The sequence below is a fragment of the Ricinus communis genome, chromosome 2, assembly GCF_019578655.1.
Source record: "Ricinus communis isolate WT05 ecotype wild-type chromosome 2, ASM1957865v1, whole genome shotgun sequence".
Classification (NCBI taxonomy): domain Eukaryota; kingdom Viridiplantae; phylum Streptophyta; class Magnoliopsida; order Malpighiales; family Euphorbiaceae; genus Ricinus; species Ricinus communis.
This window is the reverse complement of record NC_063257.1, coordinates 923,939-946,565: the sequence shown is the minus strand read 5'-3', so window position 1 is coordinate 946,565 and position 22,627 is coordinate 923,939. Positions and strand designations below refer to the sequence as shown.

At 33.8% G+C, this 22,627-nt stretch overlaps 4 protein-coding genes across 5 annotated transcripts; 2 read left to right on the top strand and 2 right to left on the bottom strand.

The window, feature by feature from the left end:
• Window positions 1–29: 29 nt before the first annotated feature.
• Window positions 30–1,215, top strand: LOC8267835 (uncharacterized protein At1g76070). Its single transcript, XM_002510552.4, has one exon. The coding sequence runs from the start codon at window positions 240–242 to the stop codon at window positions 1,065–1,067; it is 828 nt and encodes a 275-aa protein (XP_002510598.1). The 5' UTR covers window positions 30–239; the 3' UTR covers window positions 1,068–1,215.
• A 1,881-nt stretch (window positions 1,216–3,096) lies between these two features.
• Window positions 3,097–4,279, bottom strand: LOC8267836 (thioredoxin-like protein CDSP32, chloroplastic). Its single transcript, XM_002510553.4, has one exon. The coding sequence runs from the start codon at window positions 4,166–4,168 to the stop codon at window positions 3,269–3,271; it is 900 nt and encodes a 299-aa protein (XP_002510599.2). The 5' UTR covers window positions 4,169–4,279; the 3' UTR covers window positions 3,097–3,268.
• Window positions 4,280–6,974: 2,695 nt separating this feature from the next.
• LOC8267837 (24-methylenesterol C-methyltransferase 2) lies at window positions 6,975–8,373 on the bottom strand. The gene has a single exon (XM_002510554.4). The coding sequence runs from the start codon at window positions 8,314–8,316 to the stop codon at window positions 7,231–7,233; it is 1,086 nt and encodes a 361-aa protein (XP_002510600.1). The 5' UTR covers window positions 8,317–8,373; the 3' UTR covers window positions 6,975–7,230.
• A 6,010-nt stretch (window positions 8,374–14,383) lies between these two features.
• On the top strand, window positions 14,384–22,321 carry LOC8267838 (tetracycline resistance protein, class H). 2 transcript variants are annotated; one of them, XM_002510555.4, is made up of 14 exons: window positions 14,384–14,693; window positions 17,404–17,515; window positions 18,581–18,693; window positions 18,941–19,063; window positions 19,164–19,366; window positions 19,466–19,541; window positions 19,990–20,076; window positions 20,177–20,257; window positions 20,437–20,469; window positions 20,636–20,689; window positions 20,778–20,819; window positions 21,196–21,274; window positions 21,351–21,421; window positions 21,811–22,321. In XM_002510555.4, exons 1-14 carry the CDS (start codon window positions 14,529–14,531, stop codon window positions 21,898–21,900), a joined length of 1,329 nt encoding a protein of 442 aa, XP_002510601.1. In that variant the 5' UTR covers window positions 14,384–14,528; the 3' UTR covers window positions 21,901–22,321. The 2 variants fall into 2 exon arrangements, with proteins under 2 accessions (XP_002510601.1, XP_015574799.1); XM_015719313.3 differs by lacking the exon at window positions 14,384–14,693 and adding an exon at window positions 15,513–16,595.
• The last annotated feature ends 306 nt before the right edge of the window (window positions 22,322–22,627 follow it).

The following is a 22,627-nucleotide window of genomic DNA, read 5'->3' as shown; positions in this document are numbered from 1 at the left end:
CCCATCATAGCCAGTAAGCTTTATTATTTATTATATTTCTTGATTGGGCAAAAATGGTTTGCTAAGTCTCATTTGACCGAAACCCTTTTTCATTTTATCAATTATGATGACATGGTCAATATAAAAAAAGCCCTATTTGTGTTAAATACCAGCTGATTTTTCTTGATCTTCTTGCACATATATAAGCCATTCAAAACGTTGAAAGATTTGTACATTTTGTAGAGCAGATTATTTAGGAAATGGAGAAACAACATCAACAAGCAGCCAAACCAAAGAACAAGATTTTGAAATTCTTACCAAAAGCAGCTTCTGCAGTCTCCTTTCAAAATCCCCCGTTTAGTCCAGGCAGAGACAAAAGAATACCCGAGTATCATCAGCACTTCCATAATAGAGTTAAATCACATGTCGGCAAAGGATATTCCGGTCCGATTGTATCCATAATCCCTGATGAAGCTCGCCGGAGAACCTCCAAGAATGGAAGCTTTGAAAACCATGAACCGACATCACCTAAGATTTCTTGCATGGGCCAAATCAAGCACAAGAAGAAGATAATCAACAGCAGCAGCAAGAACAAAGCCAAAAATCAAGAAACAGAGCCTGAAAAGAGTACTAGTACTAGTACTCCACGCCGTGAGATAAAGAAACATGCATTGACGATTAAAAGGATGTTCAGTAATGCAGTGAAAGTACCAGAACATGGAAGAAGAAGATCTGATGCTTCTATGTATGATAAGCCACCGCTTACTGATACTAGTCATAGAGCTCCTGCCTTGAGTCAATTGAAGAGGTTTGCAAGCGGTCGTGATACTTTTGCTAATTTTGATTGGACGTCTCAGGTTGTCCCGGCGGAATCAGATCACAGGAATTATTATTCTGATGATGAAGAAGAAGAAAGACACAGTGATCATGATTATGACGAGGATGTGATTATACCCTTTTCTGCACCTATAATTGTGGGTCCTGGTGTGGGTAATTTGCAGCCAAGAAAAGAAGTTAATCTGTGGCGGAGAAGAACCATGAATCCACCTAAACCTCTTCAGTTGAATGTAATGGTTAGAACAACTTGATGTGATTTTCTTCTTCTAATTTTTCTCTGTTTTTTCTTTTTTCAATTCAAGTTTCCATTAGTTTCGTTTCTTTAATTGTTTATACCTATAGATATATTCAAGAAGAAAAGGCTGAATCTTTTATAAATTTGTAAATTCTTTACATACAGCTGTGTGTGTATGTCCATTACTCTGAATCTCATTTACCCCCTTTTTTTTTTCCATTTTCATTTACTTAGGCTTTGGATTTGATTTAAAATGAAGTGGTTGATCCACCAAGCAATGCCTCAGAATTAATCACCAACTTTATTTTTAATTAGCACAATGAATGCATTTCACTTCTTAAATTCGTTTGTCTTTTCTCTGAAAAGGTACTTATCCTATAGTTGTTTGAATAAGTCTGATTGTTTTTCCAAATAAATATGCATCTATTATTCTTACGTGCTCTTTATTAGCAAGAGAGAGAACCAGCAGTCACAACAGCCAGCTGCCAGAATTGAAAAAATGCAACCATATGAAGGTAAGGAGTGAGTTTTTTGTAATTTCGAAGCTGTAGTAAGCAACTGTGACTTCTTGTACAATGTGAACAAGCTGATGACATAGTACTGCGCCAACAACTTTTCACATTGCATAATCCTCTGCGCCTCTGTATCCTGACCGGTAGCTATAAAAAAGTACAGTTTAATTTGAATTAGATTAATGTTTTGTTCCACAAATAATTAATTATAATATGGTTCTCTTAAGCTTTTATTCCTTTTCTTACCAGATTAGAGCTCATATTCTAGCAAAATAGAAGCCTCTTTCTATTACTCTATTATTTTTCTTGTGTTTTAGTTCTTGTAGCAGTTAGGAGTTTGTTTTACAGAATATTTGTTTGGTGAATGTGCCTATATCACAGACATGGCAAGAGATTTCGTTTCACACCCACTGCTACCATATCCTTGGACAAGAGATATGTTTATAATCTTGATATGATATTTGTGGTAGGATCCTCTTATATTGCAATCTAATGCTATGATTTTCTTGCACTGTAACATCCCTTGTTCATGCCATTAAAAAAGAATGTCACTTTCTTCTTCATAAATCCTCGCCCCTTCACCTTATATATATAGCTCTGCCCCTGTATAAATCGCATTCCATTTATTACATGAAAAAACTCTTTATTAAGCTTGTAAATAGCTTAAAGGAGTGTCGGGCTGACATACTCAAAAATTAGGCTGAAAGTTTAGTTCTACGTAAATTCCCCTTCCTTTCTTTCTTTATCTCTTAGGTTTATGTCATTATATACCATGAAGTAGGTAGCTTACCCTTAATTTCAATACAATTTATTGTGGCACAAAATCTCCTATTAATTTATTTTGATTTGTAAGCGAATGTTTCATTCAGTTAAAAAGAATAAGGAAAAAAACCTAATAACTGAAAATTTTCTGAATCAAAACTAGAGGGTAAGCATAATCGAACAAAACAGAACTGTTCATGGTATTGCTCACCTACCCTAAAAACAATATTGTTATTCATGGAAATCGACAGAGTCATGGACTCTTTACAGTTGGACCAATCCTTCCCCTTTTCTCCAGTTCAGCGCCAGCTATAATATGCCATAATATTATCATGTTGGACGGCTAAACTTCTGTTTTGTTATATACAGATACTTTGGTAATTCTTACTGGTTCCCATCATAAAAATAAAGAAGACGGAAGAGAGCGCAATGTTACTGTGATCATGCATCTGAACAGTTGTGTCGAGTAACATCCTCGACTTATAATCTTCAATCTTTTTCAGCTATATGCGACTCCTACTACACTTCACGATAACATTTCAACCAATTTGTTATCACACATTAGCAGTTTAATCCTGATGCTAAATTATCAAGCATCCAAGGTTTTTACGGCAGATCATTCCCTGTGTTTGGTCCTATTTCTGGATATTTCCCTAAACTTTGCCAGCAGAAACAGAAGGCAGAGGGAAAGATGTGCAATGCGCTAGAAAACTTGTGCAGATTAGCTATGAGCAGCAATTACTAAAAATACATAGAACAGTAAAAGCCACATACTGAAGGTTCTAGGCGTTATTCAATTTGGCCCATGAATTACCAGAGCATATTATATCAATCTATTTGCTAAAAAGTTCCATCTTAGTTGTCACGCGAGATAAAATCACTAATCATCACACTGTAAAAGTAACTAGGAATCAAGAATCATGTCTAAATTTGGAATTGTATCTTAATAGGTCACTCGAACTCCTTGGTATCTGAGAATTTCACCAATAAGCTCGCCTTTACCAGAGCCAACGTACCTTCCAGATATCTTACCCTCTCTGATAAACAAGAAAGTGGGCACTTCAACAACGTCCATATCCCTCAAGAACTGCATGCAACTATCATTCTCATCGCCGTTCATTCTTGCAAACACAACACTATCAGACATCTGCCTTGACAACTTAACCACCGTTGGATACACCTTCACGCATGGCCCACAGTGTTTCAGCCCTACATCAAGAACAATCAGCTTATGATCAGCCTTATGACCATCAATCAATTTCTCTACATCTTCTCTACAATGCAGCTGCACGACTCCCGAATGACTGTCTCCGTAGTACAGCACATCTCCCATGAGTTGATCTGGACCTATTGCTTCCTCTTCATGGATCTTTTCCATGCTTTTGTAGAAACTGAAGTGTGGAACTTTATCTACTTTCTCTCTCTTGCAAAGCTCTCTGGTCTTTTCTGATTCATCGCCCATTACAAGGAGGAAATCCACGTCGCTGCAGGTTCTACTAAGGTCCACCATAAAAGGGTAGATTTTCTGGCTATTTAAGCTATGGCTAGCAGCATATTCTACAACAACAAGCCTATTCTTTGCCGCTTTAAGAGCTTCATCGAATTCCTCTACGCTGTGGATTTTTTGTACTTTTTCATCGTTGATGGGCTTCTTGATATCAGAGGCAGCTGTTGCCTTTAGAATGAAGTTTGTTCTGTTTGTTTCTAGTTTTTTTGATGTGAGTTTGTGTTTAGCGGAAAAGGGTAGTACAAAAGGAGAGCCCTGATAGCAAAGAGGACTGATTCTAGGAATGATTGAAAGAGAAGATGGAGGTTTTGACAGGAAATTTGAGATTGCAGCCATGGCGAAAGAATTTGTGCTTGAAGCAAATAGTAGGGAGACGGAACTCTCGAATGAGCACAGGAAAACAGAAGAGGTGTCCGGAGTTATTAACAAAATCTTATTGACCAAAAATGGTAGCCACTCATTGTCTATGTGGTTCATGTTATCCAAAATCTCGACTCTGGCTAGATTTTTCAAGATTATTTATCACACTACCTTTTGCTCTTCTGCATTCTCTCCAAGTCCGAAATATTATGCAAGGTCCCTTTCTTTCGCTTATTCGGTCTTACGCAGATGGGCTTCAGCCACTCGTCGGCTATGTGTTAGGCGACGGCCTGGGGACAAGTAAGGCCCAAATTGTGAATTTTACAGGAGAGCCTCCTAAGGAAGAAGGCCTAAACGCAGATAAGCATTAGAATCTCCAGCGTGTAGAGACATCATCCACTAATGGGCTATGCAAAAGGCCCTTTAAGGGCCAAACCGTGAGTTTTAAAGCGAAAGTCCATTCGCGGACATTGACTATGTCAAATAAATTTCCATGCCATCTTTTCCAAATTGATGAATTTTGGATGCGACTTTGAAATATCTCCTCCAAGCTTCAATCTCGATGCCTAAATTGGTACTACCTTATATTGACTAACAATTGAACGAGAGATGCTATTTGGTGCACTCCCTTCCCTAACCCCCACTTAGTTCTATGACATATAGACACTTCTGAATTTAATCGTCAAAATCAATAGACATGACCTGAAATTAATGTTATCTCAACAGAACCGTCATACTACACTGGGTAGGCAAAGGCAGCAGGAACTTGAAATAGAGTAAACATTTTGCCAAATTAGAACTCGCTCTCATCCATCCATAGTAACATATACTATTTTTTTTATTAAGTATTATATTTACATTTATTAATTTTTAATCATGAATAGATAATAGTAATAAAAAGCCAGTCAATACAAATATAACACCTAATAAAAAATATTATATCATTATACAATTAATTTGACTTATGATGAGTGCTGTGATAGGTCGAATTCTCCTAGTTTTCAGTAAGGCAGAGATTACAAAGGTTTTGTTGTCTTTCTTTTTCTTTTGCACTGTTAGCATAAATGCTTGGAAATGAGCTGAAAACTTACCGATTTGGGGTTTTGGAGTAGAATTCATGCCTCGAATGTAACACGGGGTAAAATAGGAATAACATTTCCTCATCTCTTTTCTTTTTTTATAGAATAAAAATAAAAACAAACAGATTTTCAAATCCAAAGGTGGCCCATGGATTTGGAGCCCATAGGTGAGCCAAGTTTTGGTAAGTAACTCGAAAGAGTTGGGAAAGCTCGAGTCCAGCATATCAAAGGTCTTTCAAGCCGACTCTAAGTTAAGTGCTCTCAGTTTCAGATCCTATCAAATCAAACAGTCTTTTTGAACTTCTGATTTGTGAATGGAAGAAAGGAACCACTGCAATTGCTACCCTACTTTCCTAACAATTGAATTTAAAATGGATATAAATAACCATTTTTTGAGTAAAATAATCAAGTTCTATCGTAACCATAAGCAGATTTATTTGGCGCACCTCCAAATTCAATTATTAAACCGCCTTATAAACGAATTTAACCTGCATTCAGAAGTTACCCTGCAAAATATTGAATGCCAATATTTTTGGGATATCATCAACCTGGAGTTCCAAACACCTAATAAAAGCCTGCCGAGAATTTAGTATATACTACTGGTTATCCAAAATCCTAAGTAGACGCCACATTATGACGGTCCATTTGGCCAACCATCAGTCCCTCATAACTTCATCAATCTTATGGTGCTGTCATATTAAATGATGATACCTTGAGAGAAAATTCAGAACTCTGGAGACCCTACTCATCCTTCAATTCAATTATATATTCAGATTCGACTCCCTATCATGCAAAAATCTGCTCATCCTTGAGCCCTTAAACTTGCTACCCCATCAAAAATCATTGCATAAATAACAGAGGCAAATTAATACCTACCCAGGCCGGAATCCCCTGAATCCAAACCACCTTTTAGCCAAAAGTGAGTTCCTAACAAATTTTCACAGGAAACCCGTAATTCTGATGCCAACCTATATTTTTCCCAACACCCACTTGTCCTGAATAAGGTCTACATTCACTTTTAACTTTCTTTAATGTCCCTATAATATAAACCACATGATCAACTTGACAGATTCTTGTAATTAAGAAGTAAAACAAAAATCACCTTTGACTATGGTCTGTAACTTCTAATCCGAAATAGAAACGGAGAATTTGAAAATGCAATCCCAATGAAAATAATCAGATTTCTCCAATTAAAGTAAATGGGATTCATAGTTATCATATATGAAACTCTGCAAGTAAAAGATCCAGAGTGGAAGTGGCCCATATATGCTAATAATCTTCCAAGCTGTCCGTCCAATTTATTATTCTTTTTATTTTTAGAAAATAAAAGGCATAACAGGACAAAAGCTGAACAAGGATCAGAGGGCTGCTGGCTGGGTCAAGATCCAGTGCTAGCCACCCACCGCCTTTTTCACTCTCTTTGCTAAAAGTGCCTCTCTAATCCATGTGCCCTCCCAACTCATGATCTAACCCCCAATTTCTACTGAACAGATCTCTGCCGTTACCTTTTTTCATATGTTTAATTTTATATTAAAAGGGGGCGGAAAATCCGAGAAAAAGATTCTTCAAATAAAACAAAGAGAGAAGAATTGTGTGGTGATAGACGATAGCGAAGGAAAAATTGAACAGTTCAGACTATTCTTCAGTCCACTGAGTACTGTTATCCACAGAAGGAAAAAGAAAAAGAAATATAAACAAAAGAGTGCGAGAGAATCAGATAACTCTTGATTCTTCATTATGCCAATAGCAGAAAAAACCCCAAAGATCCATCCATTTAAATAAAATTCAAAACAAAAATACAAAAGATGATAACAAAAATCAAAGATTTAACTAAGAAAAAGGAAAAGGGCAAAAACTAAGGTCACAAAAGGAAATTGGTGAAACAGAGTTACTGCAACATAATTAAATTAAAACAAGGTGTTGTTACCTCAACAATATTTTAAATATCTGTAGTAGCAGTTAAGAATCGGAAGGTTTCTTCTCAGGCTTTCTGCAGAGAATCATGTGCATAGGAGTGAAGATACCAGTTTCGCCACCTCTAGTGAGATAATCAGCTGTTTTGAAAAGCATCTCATGAACATCTACAGTTCCTTTCGGTGCTATCCCTATAGCAGATAACATAGTCACCAGAATGTGATTCCTCCAGTATGCAATCCTTCCCATCTTAAGCCTAGTCCACCACGGCTGCGCTGGTGGTTTTGCCAAATCCTTTTCTTTCACTACCTCAAATCCTACTTTCCTCGCTGTCTCTGCTATGTCTATGTAGTTTCTTAGTCCAGGCAACGCATCTCCTCTTTCGATCCCTTGAATGATCTCCACGTGTTCTGAGTCACTCGCTCTGTACTTGTCTGTTGTTACCCATTCGTACGACACGTATAGAGATCCAGGCTTCAACACTCTAAAGATCTCTGCATATACCTCTTCTAGCTTCGGCGCGTGACATGTTGCCTCGATTGAGTACGCTCCGTCGAAGCTGTTGTCTGGAAATGGCATCTCCAGGAAATTTCCACACACAACTTCGCAGAGTGAATCTAGACCTGCTTTCTTGTTGTGCAGCCGCGCACGGTTCACTTGGTACTCGTTGATGGTAATACCGACCACATTAGCGCGTGAATGAGCAGCGATTGCACGCATGGGCCCACCAACACCGCATCCCACGTCTAGGATTCGATCTCCTGGTTTTACATCGATGAGATCGACAGCCATCTCTTCATGGAGGCGCGTGGCGTCGCGGTGGGATTTCCCAGGGACAGAGGGAGAGAAGTGGAAGGATTGGCCCCATCCCCACTCGTAAATATCTGTCACTAAGTTGTAGAATGTGTCCACAAAATCCGGTACCTTTTCGGCTGTTTCGATCTCTTTAGGGCGGCGAAAGAATGACCAGTATTGTTTGTAGTTGTCTTGGACTTTTTCTGCGGAGATGGAGCCGCCGGAGAGATCTACGGCGCGTTTGCCTTTAACCTCAGCTGGGCCGAGAATGCAGACGAACCAGTATAGGCCAACGGCGAGGAGAGCTCCAGTGCAGAAGAGAGAAAAGGAGTCCATTTGTGAGACAGTGAGAGAAAGAGAGCCTCCCTCTTTTTATCCTGTTCGACTAATGTTGGACCCTCTTTATGTTTTTCCAACTTCAGAAAAGGCACGCGCATTGCGCGTGCACACCATAATACTACATCAGTGCTACAGCCACACGTGTAAATTCAAAACAATCTGTGGTCTTGGGAGTTTAAAAATGAAAGTTACTGTTTTACCTTCTCTTCTTTTAATAGTTTTCGTATATTATTGTTACGAACAAATAAAATTAGCCCAGCTCGAAGAAATTATTTTTTTTGGTTTCTCGGAGGGAAAATGGATAGACATTATCCATATATGTACAGTAATAATGCAGATTAAACAAATAATAATTTTTAATCAGTATAATACGATAATTTATCAAATTTAATGCCCTCATTTGATATATAAAGTAATAATTCTTTTATATGTAAAGTTATATATGCATTAATTATTTAGTTGTATATATTGTATCGTTATTATTATATTAATATAAAATTCAATTTTATAAAATATAAACAATAAATTTCTAATATTTAATATTATTTATAATATTTTAAAAAATAATTAATTTTAAAATTTAACTAAATATAAATAATATTAACTTATTTTTTTATTTTTAAAAAGTTTAAAATTTTTATAAATAATAATATAAATTTTTTATTAATTAATAATACAAATTGATACAAAAAGATCGTCCTACGTAGCTCTCGTCCATAGAAACCCATTTTATTCATTAACAAAACACCACTGTATGCTATTTTCTAGGCAATAAGCAATGAATTCTCGATTATCCGCACTATAAATACTAAGAAAAGACACTCGCAAGATAAAACAATTTGCATCCTTTAAACACATTTTCATAAACATTCAATTAAATACTAACATGAGTATTGAAGTAGTTTTCTAGCCAACCATGCTTAGAAATCTTCACTTGGTCTTTGTTTTACAGGTTACACACTTTTAACCAGTTCGCCCTTTAAAGATCAGTATGTATTTCTGATTTTGATTTGTATCAATTAATTTTAATATTATATAAATGATACTATCAATATAATTGACTTTACTATTTTATAAAATTAAAAATTTACTGTATAATTTAAAAATTAATTTATTATTAATAAAAATATTATTTTATAAAATTAAATTTATTATTTAATTAGATTTATTAATTAAGTATAATATTAAAATATAAATAAATATACTATTTCTTATAATGGAATAGTATCATCATCAGAGTAAAAAAAATATTTATTATTTAATATGATATTAGAATATAACTAATATTTTATTTTTAGAATTAAAAACAGTATTTAATTAGAAATATGATTTATTCAATAAATTAATATAAAAATTATAAAATTATATATAAATTTAAATTTTATTTAAACTTAGTATTTATTAAGAATTTAACTTATTAATCAATAAATTAATAATATAAATATATAAATTTAAATTTATATATTAAAAATAAATATACGTATCAAAATAAAAAATTTATATCTCCCAATTATTAGAGTATTAAGAAAATGTGGTGCATTAATCTAGTATTGCAGGAGAGAGTTACATAATACGACCGTTGATCGGGGTGCACCTTTGCGCGACAGTTTCCAACAAAAAAAAGCTATTATTTTCAGTTTTATCTTTACTTAATATTCGTGAAGTAGGTTAATTAAGCATTTAACAAATCTAGTTCTAGTTTGCTGGAAAAAAGAAAAAAGAAGAGATCCAAAACCTTAATTAATATAACTAATTACAGAATACAAAATAAGTAAATTATAAAATAATGTATTAATTAGAAACCGAATGAAAACGTACTATAACAGTGGGTCAAATAAGATGAAGGGGTGTTTGAAGGATAGATATTGATATATATATATGAATATAATTAGATCTAATGAGTTTTGAAAGGATAAGGACTGAACTTTCCGTTAGATATTTATATTTGAATAACAAGATCAAGATCCCATTTCAAACAACTGAACTGAAATTGTTGTCTCACATTACATAGAAGATAAAATTTGGACTCTCTGTTTTAACCTTTTTTCCTATAAATTTTGATTTTGATGGATCACGCAGTCTGATAGATCTCACACACACACACACAGAGTCTTCGGCCTTGATTCATGCTGTACCGCGGGCCTTAGCTGTTCAACACATGCTTCGGTGTAGTGCACTGACTACGTCAGTAAACCACGTGTCCTAATATCATTCATTTTGATTTAGTTTTTGGTCCTAACTCTCAAACTAAACTCTTGATGTGTATCACTTGTGGAAGCATTTGTATTTCAAAATGGTCACTCCATAGACTTGTTTTCATATGATCAGGCCTCTTACATTATAAATTCCGAAGAGGAATAAACCCAATAAAGAAAAGGAGTTTTATTATTTTTATTTAATGAGGGCTCTGAATTATGAAACACGAAATACTTAATTTTATAATGTAAAAAAGAAAAGACCTTAAACCCAACGATGTTGCTCTTTTTGAAATCCAATATTTTTCCCTCCAGTGAATAAAAACATTCTATTGCCATGATGTATATAGAAGCAAATAATATGCATGCCTATTGTACTCTCTGATCGTGTTAAATTGAGTTAAATCTTTAAGTGTTAGAGTGTACATTAAATGTTGTATTTGAATCCGAATAAATTATTAAATTAGAGCTATATATTTAAACAAAATACTCCACCAATTTATGATTTAAGGAAGAATCTTGAGAAAAGACTAATTAATAAACTTCTCTCACGTGCTGCCATGACATGTTTGACGCCACTATGGGCTGTCCCAAATACAAAAATACAAAAGCTTTCCGGACTTTCCAATGCCTGCTGCTTCTTTGAAATATCACTATTTCACTGCCATGAGGTGTTCATTCCTCCGATTAGCTTATGCTGTGCATTTTTTTTCTTTCTTTATTTATTAAATTCGTCTTTTATGAGGTTCTCCATTTTTATACATTTGATGATGTTTTATCTTGTCGGACTACGCACTACAGCATTGAGAAAATATGACAGAATTACCTGTTAAAGATGAACTGTTCTTATTCTCTTATCAATGGGAGAAACCAAAAAAAAAAAAAAGAAAAATGCATGTATTTTTTTAATCTCAATCTCACCAGGATCTGTTTTATAACTAATTTAAACAAGTAAATTTTAATATAATTTACGAAAATTAATTTGTACTATCATCTAACTGTCAATAGAGGCTTATTGCTTGTCGTTAAATGTCAAATTCAACAACTCCATCATCTCATCTGGTTGGCTTTTCTTTGCTCATCTAATATAAGCCAGAGTGCAAAGGACAAGGAACTTCGTCATGTGCCGCTTAGACACCTCATTTCATTTCTACAGCTTTTTTTTTTTTAATTCATCTCCGTTTACTGTTATTGAATTTGTTTTGCTTTGCTTTCTTTTTAAATATTTTTTCTGTTAAATAATTCTTCAATTATAATTAAGTATGTTTTTAAAGTTTACTTGATCTAAGTTTTAATTATATATATATTATGTTAATCGCATATGCAATAAATATTTCGATTAACTATTAAATATATACAGATTTACTTAATCATTTAACTTTTCTGATTTGATTTGATATCAGATATTTTTTTATCGTCCCAGTGGCAGTAAGTAGCTTGGCACCAACCTGGAAGCTTCTTTGAGATGCAGCTTTCACTTTGCCGCCTCAGCGCTTTCATTCACAAAAAGAGAAAAAAGAAAAAAGAAAAGCAGCTCCGATTCCGAAATATACTTTTGGCCTTTGGATCTGCAAATAGTATTGCTGCTTTATTAATGAATTGAATTAACATTTATTCATCATAAATTTTGAAGTATATCCCTCTTTTTACAACATAGTGGAAATAAAAGAATATTTACTTTCTTCATCTTATTTTTTAGTATTTTATCAATTTTCCCTTTTATTTCGATTTTTAATCCAAAAACTGAATACAGCTATCTTCCATATTTTTGGACTCCTTTGCTTGACAGGAGCCCATCATGTTTATACTCAAATCTTTTGAAAAATTTGTGGTTAAAATGGATTGTTAAATATCTCTTATATATGACTGATTTAATACGTGTAATTTCCTTTTTTCTGAAAAAAATAGATGCGTGGGGTTTCAGTTTTATATACAATAGTGAGAATTGAAAACTCTTTTCACCAGAGCCAACAAAAATCTAATTCCTATTTGGATCCAGCACAAAATAAATTTGAAAATAAAATAGAAATATTTTTATTAAATTTATGATGTTAAATTATTTTACTATTTACAATATTAGAATACAACAAAATAATTTAAAAATATAAAAATAATAGAATATAATAATTATAAAAATTTACCAATAAAAGTTGATAAAACAGAAAGAAGAATAGGCCATTCCACTTAGCAAGTTACAACTTTGTCCTGGAATGGATCAAGCATCTTGGGCCCATATAAAAGAAAGCCCGGCAATCGCTCTTTCCACAGCATTGTCTTGCCACAGTGCGAGTGACGTTTGGTTTGTTTGTCGTTTTCGTTCGTTTAGCCTTGTCGCTCAGTTTATTTTTATATTTATCGTTGGAGGAAATTCTTGCTTTGGGTTTGGCATTTACTCTCTTTTTCTCTTTTCTTTATATATATATATATATCTTTTTGGCACATTTAGAACAATAACTAGAATAGACAAAAAAATAAAAAGAATAATATTAAATTTCAATTTTTAGCTATGTTACATTAATTTTTTTAGCTATAAAATGAGATGGACGGGATATTTGGTAATAAAATATATTATTTTTAAATAAAATTATCGCAGAAAATATCAAACACAAAAAAAGAAGAAGATAAAAAGGTACTGAAAAGAGAATAGAAAACCATTCAAGAATACTGAGTGCTGTAAAGGTTGAGGTTGATGGATTATTGGTCCAATAATGAAAAGCAGGGTTGGGCTTATTCACGCATCTAAAAAGTCAACTTTGAAATGTTGATACTAATTCATTTAGCTTCTTATAAATATATATTAAATTTTTATTTATTCTCTTATTTTCTATACCAAAAAAATGGCACCTTCAAAGTTTGTGCACATTATTTCATTGAACTCCATTTGAAAAGTCCGACCTAATATATATAGGGTTTAATTGCAAAAAACTAAAAATTTTGTATTTATTATAAACTAGCATATACTTTTTAAATTAATATTTCAGTATTATATTTTGACATTGATTTTAATTTTAGATTTCAATAAAATTTTCAACCGATTTTATTAATGTGAAAAAGGATTTTGAGTTATCGCTTCATTATTAATATAATATCATTTAAGCTTATAAGACAAAAAAAATTCTAAAGTTAAAAAAAATAATTTCATATATTTAAATAATAGTATTTTAATAATGAAATGAGTCAATATCTCTAATATTAATTTAATTTTTTTTGTTATTGCCGAACTTTACATCATATTAGTATATTTGATGGATAATTGTATTGAAGGTTGAAAACGAAATTAAATTTAAAATATAATATTGAAATAAAATTTTTTAAAACTACGAGTGCAAAGTTGATAATTTATTTTGGCAATTAAGCTATTTATAGACAATCTTTAGAATGATGAGCCGGACTTTGTACAATTTTAGACCCAAACAGTCATGACTGAAGAATTAAAATCTAAGCCCGGCCCAGACCACAACTTGAACAGGTAGGGCCATTCAGCAACCTACTTAAGGGAGTGTAACTCAGGCTTGCACGCCTCATTGCGTAATAAGACCTTGCACGCTCCTGAATTACAGAAAGGAGCACCCTGTTTCTTGCATGAACTTTGAAGCAACGCATCTTACACCAAGTCACTATCTCTCTTTATACTATTTTAACATTTTTAATTACTTTAGAAGAATCTAATTATCTCCCCAAATGAATCAAAATTTGGGTAATAATGAGAGTAAAAATATGAGTTTTACCACATGGTTGAGTCGTTTCCACACAGATAGGATTTGTTAGTTTTTTCGTAATACACATGCTGTTGTATAAACGTCAGATAAGTGAAATTGGCATAACATGTATTCTATCCGACAATTATAAATATCGGAAGTGTATACTTCACTTATTCGTTAAACCCAATGTTGTTTTGCGGCTTTTTAGAATATCATATACTTGCAGTTCTAGTGTCTTTAGTTTTGGAGCGGTAACTTCCTTTGCCAAGTATCTTTATTCCCTTTAGTTGTAGCCTGAGAGAGATAGAGAGATATGGAAAAGTTGTCAGGTTTAAGCCATCTCTTTATGACTATCTTTCTGCATAACTTCTCCACGTTTATGGTGATTCCTGCCATCACCGACGTTACGATGTCTGCGCTTTGTCCTGGGAGAGATGAATGCTCCTTAGCTATCTACTTGACCGGATTCCAGCAAGCGGTATGTTCTGTAATTCTGTTGTTTTTCTCTGCCTACTAATTATATTTCCTAGCAACTAGTAAGGCCACGAGCATTTATTTGTACTCTTTAACCGCTAACGTGTAGAATTTCTAAAGACATGTTTAACACTCATGCGACACTTGTATTTATGTATGTGTCCGTCAAGCTCATTTGCTTGCAGAATTCAGTATGTTTTGAAGCCTTTTCCCAATTTCAGTTGCTATTATCGAACTGTCATGTTATGTCACTTGCAGAATTCAGAAACATTCTTTATGTTTTGAAGCTTTTCCTATTTCAGTTGCTATTCTCAAACTGTCATGTTATGTGTATAAAATTGTAGCTCAAAACTGCTCATCATCACGAATTAAGCTTTAGTTTTATAGAAAAGAAAAAGAAGCTTTAGACCATATGAATTGAGCACATATTTCTTTTCTCTTCTTTCTTCCTATCGGACTAAATTTTTCACCTTTTCTTTTCATTTTGTATGCTTTATTTTTCAAATAAATTATTGCATATAGTTTTTCTGTTATAGGTCTTGATGTTCCATCCTGAGCCTCACTTGCAATTTTTATATCTTATATAGAAGTAAATCTCACTTAATTGCACATAAAATCTATTCTGTTTTTGGTTAAGAGGTTATTAATTTCACTTATATTAGTTATAAATACAAATTATCATATTTAATTGTTAAATTTGAATCTAGTTTAAGTTTTATGATTCCGAATATAATGCTATATATACACTTAGATTAATTATAGTTACGAAATTATCATATAAATTAGTTATAATATGAATTTGAATGGAATTCATATGTTAAACAGAAATGTATATACTGTCATGAATGATGCCAAACTGTGTATCTGATAGTTAATAAAAAAGAAAGGGTGACAAAGATGAAATTTACAATTACCTGATGAATGTCCAGAAATTAATTAAACTAACGACAGGAACTTTTCAGGCATTTAGGTGACTAGGATCTAGACGACAAGAGACCGCAAAAAGTAAAATTAATTCCATTGTCCTATCATACGAAATTTCCTCATAATTTCACCACACCTGCCTTTTTCATCTCTATATGCAACATATTGATATGGAGAAACTTCCAAACGACATATCACAAGTCACATATCCAACTTACATCACCCAATCTTGCATATATTAGCCTGAGATCAAGAACAGAAGAAGGCTAGCCCAATCCAAATCACACTGTTAAGTCATAAACTGTGTGTGACCCAACGGCCTTCTCATTCCAGCACAAGCAGACAATGTCACCTTCGGTCATCACCTCCCACTTTTCTTAAATGGTAAAAACACAGAGAAGACTTGGCAATAAATTTCCTCTTTAAAGAGCGGTTGGGCTGTGCCATTGCCAATTAAAAGTTCCTCTTTGAAGTGTGGTTGGGTTGTCACTTGTCATATATGCTATAGCTTTGAACACAACTTATCACTTAACCCTTCTTTCACACTGTTGGGATTGACGTCCACTTTTATAAGCCCTCCATGTATAGATAATTGCAAGAGTTGAGTTAAAAGACAAGAAATACTTTGTTCTAAACACACCTGCTTTTTCATGTTAAATAGAATCGCACGGCATAAACATTTGCCATAAAGTTGATGGGCCTCCTCACTTAGTTGGTAATATATAGCTCTTTACTTTAGCTGCTTCTTTTGCCGTTATTGTTGTTTTTCTTTACTGTTTCGTTGAGCTAAAGCTTGTGAAAGAGAAGGTGAGGGAACCATATATACATGAATACGTTAAGCCATCTCTTCTTGACTGTCTTCTTTTACAACTTCTCAACATTCATGGTGATCCCCGCCATGACTGATGTTACTATGTTTGCACTTTGTCCTGGACAAGTTGAGTGCTCTCTCGCTATTTTTCTCACCGGATTTCAACAAGCGGTACAGCTCTCGTGACTCAATTTTTTGTTTTTCGTTATTATTTCCAAATTCCGACTCTGTACTTGTCGTAAAATAATTTCCTGCCTGACCAAATAAAAAGCTCTCATGCGAAATGCAAGGGGAAAGCTGGGTAAATATATGCAGCTCACTCTCCCCTTCCCTTATACACTTTGTCCTCGGGATGAGCCTCATCTATGTGTGTGTATATACATAATATCGTTGTTGCTTAGACAATTATACCGTTAATTTAGTTAAACGTAACCTAGGAGCTCAAAATATGTGTTCAAGTTTTAAGCATGGAAGCCACTAGAAATTAGGATTATAAATTGACTGCGGAGACTTACCCTTCCATACTTTGTTCAGAAAAGTAAATAAATATGATGAATGCTGTTTGCTGAGAAATGAGAATATAGCCAAACGCCAAAGTGACTCTTACTTGTGTTACTAACTCATTATACATGCATATCGAATGAATGGTTCCATCTTTTCCTTGTGTTGCCCAAAGGATAGGAGAATTAGGTTACTCCAAATTAGGTCTGTCACTTCTTCCCTTAACATTATTATATAATTCAGTTTGTCTCTACGTCCCTTTAGTACCGTTCCCTTGCCCATTGCTATAACTTCTTTATGCATTGCCTGTGAGCCATTGTTGGCCAACTATGTATTACGCTTTACTCATCTTATCTATCAGCATATTTCTAATTAATTATTTGTTTGATGTTGGTAAGATATATTGGTTTGCTTTAATCAACAGGAATGGTTCATGTTAAATAAATTAATAAAATAGAGATGTATGGTTCGATGGCAGATCATAGGGCTGGGAACATTGGTAATGATGCCTTTGGTAGGGAATCTATCGGACAAATATGGAAGGAAAGCTTTGCTTACTATTCCTATGAGTCTTACCGTAATCCCCTTGGGTAAGCATGTCGTTGTTATTATTATTATTATTATGATGTCAGTCCTCTATCATGACCATTAAATAGAGTTTTATATTTCATTAATCATCCCCTTCGCTAATATTAATTTTGATATGTATTAGAGGTTTAAAGCACAAGCGATGTTACTATCGCTCTTTCGGTCGTCCTAGAGAGGCTGACTTTAGGCGGAACCTTAAAGTAGAAGTAACCAACTGCTTTTTTTACTTTCCTTTTTAATATAGATATATAATAGGAAAGACAATTGTTGTTTAACATTAACTCCATTTTCTTCGCCAATTAAAAGTTGCATAGTTTTTTTCTTTAATATGTACAAAAAAAAAAAAAAAAAATGGAGGAACTTGTTATATGAAGAAATTTTAATTTTTTTTTAGTTGAAAATTAATAAAGGTAAATAATAATTCTAATATTGTATTTGGTTGAAATTTATAAAACAATTTATTTTATTTGAGAAATAAATATAAAAAATAAAAATGATAAAGTTGAAAGAGATATTTTAGTGTCATAAAGTGTATTTATTTAATAATGTAAAATTTATTTGAAAATTTTATTTTTTTATTAAAATATAATGTAATTTAGTTATAACCAATTTCATACAAATTTGATTATGTAATATTCTAAAATAATTAATATTTCATTTAAAGTACATAAACTTAATTTATAAATAAATTAAATAAATTTTATAGATTTTAACAATCACAGTGCAAGAGATTAAGATAGAATTTAAACTCTATTTCCTTAATCTGAAAATTTTTAAAAGTTCTAAAAGCTTTATCTTATAATTGATATTTTCCCTAAAAATCGTTGGAAAACCTAAATTCAAACATAATAAAATACTATAGAATGAGTTGGATTAAAGAGAAAAATAAGTTTTAAATTTTTATTTATTTTGAATATGAAATTAAATTAACTATTTTATTCATATCTTTTTTTTTTTATCACGAAACACTTTTGTAAAAGAAAAAATAAAAAAGAATTAGGGTTTTGATAATTTATTCTGAAACTAATCCATTACTGAAGCAAAAGACTCTCTGGATCGAATTGCAGCCACATTGGCATACAGCAGAACCACGTATTTCTTCTACGCATATTATGTGATGAAGACTCTCACTGCCATGGTTTGTGAAGGAAGTGTCCACTGCCTTGCTCTCGCCTATGTGGTAAGTTCTTCTTCTAATACGCCATACTTTATGGGCCATCCTGAGTTTAAGTTTAGGTTAAAAGTGCTGGCCCGAACTCAAACCTGGTCTGACCCATGATTTTGAATAAGATAACGGAAGAAATGTATGTAAACTATATCAGTCTAAAAGCCCAACAACATCAAATTCAAACGTTTTTCTCAATTTTCCCTCCAAAACAAACACTTCCTCTCTGTTTCAGTTTCATTTCTCGTTGAAATAATTTCAGGCAGACAATGTTCCGGAAGCGCGGCGAGCCTCGGCCTTTGGAATTCTTTCAGGAATTGGATCGTCGGCGTTCGTTTGTGGAACACTCTCTACTCGTTTTCTTTCCACCGCCTCCACTTTCCAGGTGTTAATTATTTTATTTAACTGTTTTTTTTTTATAAAAATTTTCATTAAGATTCAGCTTTAATCTTTGATTTTATGCGTGAACCAATGTTTTTATTTAGGTTTCAGCCTCAATGGCAGTTGTGGCCATAGTATACATGAAGGTTTTCCTTCAGGACTCAATCGTGGATAAAAACCTCACTACTCCAATAATCTCTAACGGAAAGGGTAAAGTTTATGTACAGATTGAAAATTCAAGTGAGAATGAGCAGGTTTTTAGAACTATGCCTTCCTTAGAGGATATGATTTGCTTGCTTAAGAGCAGGTCAGTGGCTGTCCCTAGATAGCTATTTCGTGAAAATTTAAATTTAAATTTGTATTATTCTTATGAGGATGACTAGTGATAATCTTGTTTTAATTTCAGTGTTACGTTTACGCAAGCTGCCATTGTTGCTTTTTTCATCAACCTTTCGGAGGTTGGCCTTCATGCTTCATTAATGGTACGTCCCTAATTTGACTAATTAAGACATTGCAGGTTGTTCCACGTGCAAAATCAACTTAATTAGTTAAGAGGTTAGGTCACTTCTTTTTCAGAGGTACACAGGCTTCAAGATATTCTTGATGGTACTTGGTACTGATAGAAAATTATCTCTGCTTGAGGATTAAATTTCAATTCTGGCTATCTTGCGGGTTCATGTTCTATTGCGGTTAACAACACATGAATACATCCAACTTTGGGTCGCAGTTGATGATTCATATAAAAAAGAGAATAGGTCACACTTACAAGGTGTGGGCTGTGGGCATTAATATTGTTTCTGTTCTTCACTTAAGGGCAAATAATTAATTGCCATGTTTCATTGCATTTACTGCTAGCTCAACCGCATTGAATTTTGAATATCAATGTACAGCAAGGTGTTGAAATCCAAATTTTCCTTTTCTTATCTGTAGTACTACTTAAAGGCACGGTTTCACTTCAACAAGAATCAATTTGCTGACCTAATGGTAATTTCTGGGATTGCTGGCACCATTTCGCAGGTATAGTTTGCACTTATTTGTTCAACTTCAACGTCATTCTTTTGCCCATTTTGGTTTACCTGGAACATTCCTGTGATTTGCAAGACTAATCCACTTGCAGTTGCTTCTCATGCCTTTATTGGCTCCTGCTTTAGGAGAGGCGAGGTTGCTTTCAGTAGGGCTCTTTTTTACATGTATACATGTAAGTACCTTGTTTCTATGTATGTATGTTATCATCTATTCATATTGGGTTGATCACTGTCCTCCAGTTCTTATGAATAGTATCATTGACATGATTTCAGGGGCATGTCTGTGAATGATTTCACTGTCAGCTTCTTAACTACTGACTAATGCAATGATGTAATTGTGGTCTTGATGCAGATGTTTCTTTACAGCATTGCATGGTCCTTCTGGGTATGTGATTTGACTAACTTAGCAACTGCAAGATTCTTCCTTTTATTTTTGGAAAAATATTAATTTTGACGGACATTACAGTTTATTGGTTTTTCTAGTTGTCTGTTGTCCATGCTTTGGTTAACTTCTATTATGTCTTAGTTGCTAACCTTTCAAAGGCTGATAGGTCCCTTATGCTGCTGCCTTGCTCTCCATTTTGTTCGTCTTTTCACAACCATGCGTGAGTTTCTTACTTCATTTATCCTATAAAGTTCTTATTATTTGTCCAAACAGTAATCTCTGAGTTAATTTTTGACAATGATTTGCAGTTGCGGACTATTGTATCGAAGCAAGTTGGGGCTTGTGAGCAGGTAGAATTATTGGGAAGTGTCTATAAGGTTCCGGTGGTAGATATCTTTTTGATAATATGTTTGCATTAGAATGTTAAAATTTTCCTTGATCCTTTTGAAGCATTTATTTTAATTAAGCTAAATAATCCTGATATCTTTTGTAAGTATCTTTCTCATCAAGCTGACAAATGAGAAGAGAAAATAAAAAAAATTTCAGCTTTTAAATGAGAAGAGAAACAAAAAATTGTTAAGCTTTTACCCAAAAGACGAAAGCTAGTTTCAAGAGGCATGAAGTTCTCTATTTTTTTTTTTGAAGAGTTTGAGTCGCTCTGTTCCCAAAAATCTCCCAGGTCGTCCTGCTATATGTTAAAAGCTTTTTATTTTTCCTTTTCTCCAGGGAAAGGCTCAAGGATTCGTTTCAGGTTTGGGCTCGTTAGCCAATGTGGTTTCGCCCTTGGTTTTCTCTCCTTTAACAGGTGATTTGTAGTTTAATTTCATTTTTACTCAGGCTTAGAAAGTAATAAAAACTAATAAAATTGAATTATTTTCCAGCTTTGTTCCTATCCGAAAGAGCACCATTTCACTTCCCTGGTTTCAGTATTATGTGTGTTGGATTTGCCTCGGTAAGGATTATACATCATTGTGACTATCTATTTTCCTGAATTTTCTCTGCTTGCAATCAGTAAAAGGCAACCTTCGCTATATCGCGCAATCACATAGATTGCTGCGTGATGTGATCCTAAGCTAGAAGCAGATCCAGCAAACTGCTTAAATTGGTACATTCTTGATGATTTATTGAGAACATGTGTTACACTCTCTATGGAAAAACCTGGCAAAAGGAGAGAAAACCAAGGTTTACAAACTTTAATTGTTGATATATCTATCTCAATGCAGGTTATCTGCATACATATAGAACTTCTTTCATGTTTGCATTTCTCATACTTGAACTTTTTGAGTTTTTTCTTTCCATTATCTAATGATCTTATTTATATCCCTTTATCATGTTGTGCAGATGATAGCCTTGATCCAGAGTATGATGATGAGGGTGGCCCCTCCCATTTCAAATGAGAGAGCCAGTAATTACAGCAATGTGGAAGCCTAGGAGTGGCTCAAACTATGACAGTTGCTTTCTGCCTTCATATTGTCAGTATTTATTAAGAAGTAAAAACCTCCCATCTGTATTTGTTTGTATTAGGGGAGTAGTTCATATATGAGGGTAGAAATTCTTGAATCAAAGTCATTTCCTAGCTCTATTTATGCTCGGCGCCACAAGATCTCAAGTAATTGATACCATAGGTAGGGAGTTAATCTCACTGGAGTACAATTTAAGAGAGGAGGTTGAAGATGCCGCCTAAAATGTGGAAGTGGATCAGTGATAACTGCAGTGGAATTTGTATGATAGCAAAAGCTCTGTTTGGTGTTGCGTAATGGACTGCTTATATGTAAATGTTTCGCCCAGAAAGGGGGGAAGGGATAGCAAAACACATTCTTGGTATTAATCAAGTATAATTTTGGTTTTGTTACCTTAGTTCTTTCTTTCCACTTTTTAGTCCACGAATAATCTACAATAACTGGAAAGCGCAATAGGCAGGCATTTGTATCATAAAGCTTATGAGTATAAAATGCTGAAGATGGAGGTTCTAATCCAATTCTGTACAGCACAGATCCTCTGTAGGCACTGGAGACGAACACATCTTGGAATAAACTGATCATTCCTCTGTAGCATGTGACCTGTGTGACGTCCGTTTTTGTTTAAAATTCAACAAAAACGAAAACTTCATCGTAGAACAGATATATTACCAATCAATTGTTTCTGGTTGAGATAGGCG